This window comes from Galeopterus variegatus, unplaced genomic scaffold (assembly GCF_000696425.1).
Source record: "Galeopterus variegatus unplaced genomic scaffold, G_variegatus-3.0.2 Scaffold231, whole genome shotgun sequence".
Classification (NCBI taxonomy): Eukaryota; Metazoa; Chordata; class Mammalia; order Dermoptera; family Cynocephalidae; genus Galeopterus; species Galeopterus variegatus.
This window is the reverse complement of record NW_007726342.1, coordinates 364,685-366,740: the sequence shown is the minus strand read 5'-3', so window position 1 is coordinate 366,740 and position 2,056 is coordinate 364,685. Positions and strand designations below refer to the sequence as shown.

The 2,056-nt window shown below is 47.6% G+C and overlaps 1 protein-coding gene across 1 annotated transcript in view; it reads left to right on the top strand.

The window, feature by feature from the left end:
• The window catches only part of ESR2 (estrogen receptor 2 (ER beta)), an 84,177-nt gene that overhangs the window by 54,674 nt on the left and 27,447 nt on the right, over window positions 1–2,056 (top strand). Inside the window, exon 7 of the mRNA XM_008566247.1 lies at window positions 662–842. Coding sequence (XP_008564469.1) covers window positions 662–842 — 181 coding nt within the window. The remainder of the gene's footprint in view (window positions 1–661; window positions 843–2,056) is intronic.

The following is a 2,056-nucleotide window of genomic DNA, read 5'->3' as shown; positions in this document are numbered from 1 at the left end:
GGGGAGCTGGAAAGCTGGTCCAGGGTCAGAGCACTAGAGATGGTGGATATAAAGTGGCTTTGTCTGACTCCAAATCAGTGGTCTTCCTGCCCCATCAAGATGCCACAGAAATGAGATGCTGAGGACCTGGACAGAGTGGCATCAGGGCCCTGCTGTGGCTGTCTGAGGCACGTGGTACCCATGAGGAGGTGGGCAGGAGAGGCTTCATAGCATTGGACATTAGTTTATGTTTATTAAACCCCCCTTAGGTAGGTAGCCTCCTAGGGGCTAAGAGTAGAATTAATCTCACTTTCCGCCTATCTGTACGTGCATCTGTTGCTGCAGATAAGAAACACCATGTCATAGATTAAGGCAACTAGAAACATTTACTGTTATGGGAAGGCTACAGTTCTGGGCCTGGTGGGTACTTTGAGAGGTTGTTTAGTCTGCCCTGCATTCAGCCAGGCTTACCTTCCAGCTCAATGAAGGGGCTGGTTCTCAGGGAAGAATCTATTTTAAGATCTTTTAAAAAACCATACTCTTAAGATCTCACCACACATGCAGAGGTCAGAACAACCCAGATCAATATGGCCTCATTTCTGGAGAACGTAGGCATGCTTAATGGCTGAGCTTCAGTTTCTTTCTTCAGAGCAATGACTTGTGGCTTTTATTCTTTGTCTAGGTATGTACCCTTTGGCTGTAGCAACCCAGGAGGCTGAGAGCAGCCAGAAGCTGACTCACTTACTGAATGCCGTGACTGATGCCCTGGTCTGGGTGATTTCCAAGAGTGGCATCCCCTCTCAGCAGCAGTCCATTCGCCTGGCCAATCTCTTGATGATTCTCTCTCATGTCAGGCATGCCAGGTACAGACCTGCAGAGGTGCTCCATGGGGACGTGGGGGGTGTACCTGCTCAGAGGAGGGCGAAGAGCTTTGGGAAGAGTGTTTCCAAGTGTGAGGTGGATAAAGAGGAATTGTCACCTTTAGAGGGAATGAAGGGCTTCAAAGATTGGCACATAGTGGACATTGAATGAATGTTATGTGGCACCTTATAGGATCTTCATGGCATCCTGTGGTGCCTCTTCTGTTTTTTAGTTGCTAAGGCTTATAGCATGTTTATAGAGTCCTAAAAGGGGAAGTTTCTCCGCTAACATGAACTGCTACCCCTCCTACAGCACCCAGGGCTGAGGCCCTTAGGTTATTATCATGAAGGGGCTAAGCCCACTCTTCTAGATTGCCCTTTGAGTTGGTGACTTGGAGAAGTGTACGAAGGCTTCCCTAAGAGTTGTTCTTTCCTTCTGGTGGTATCAGGATATTAAGGATTAGACTTAGGAGAACTGGTGAGCCAACAGGTTTAGGAAGGCAAGGCTATGGGCAGAGGGATCTCAGGTCAGGAAGTGTCAAGTGTGTGCCCTGGTGAAGGGGTGGGGTGGGGCGTGTACGGGGATGGCTACAGTAGGTAGACTGATGCTCAGTGCGCGGTGTCAGGATGAGGGTAGCCCTGCCCTAGGGCTGGAACAGTGGAGATGAGGATGGAAGGTAACTGCTCACCTGAGGACAAGGAAAGTCTAGGGGCTGTGGGAAAGGACAACATGCACCATGAGAAATTTAAGGGGGAGGAAACAAAAAGACCTCTGCTGTTTCCTCTTTAATGTTTATTCAGCACCCAGCTATTGGCAGATCAGATACAGTCACCCCCCAGTATTTGCAGATTCCATATTTGTGAATTCACCTACTTGCGAAAACGTATTTGTAACCCCCAAATCAATACTCATGATGCTTTCGAGGTCATGCAGAGTGGCATAAATTTTGAGTTGTGGGACATGAATGTTCCCAGCTGAGGGCGAACAAGGACATGCTCTGCCTCCTTGTTTCAGCTCTCATTCTGTAAACAAGTGTTCTTAACACGACCTATTAGTACCATGTTTTTACACTTCTGTGCTTTTTGTGGGTGATTTCACTGTTTAAAATGGCCCCCTAGAATAGTGCTGAAGTGCTGTGTAGTGTTCCTAGGCAAAGAAAGTTGTGATGTGCCTTTCAGAGAAAATATATTAGATAAGCTTCATTCAGCCATGAGCT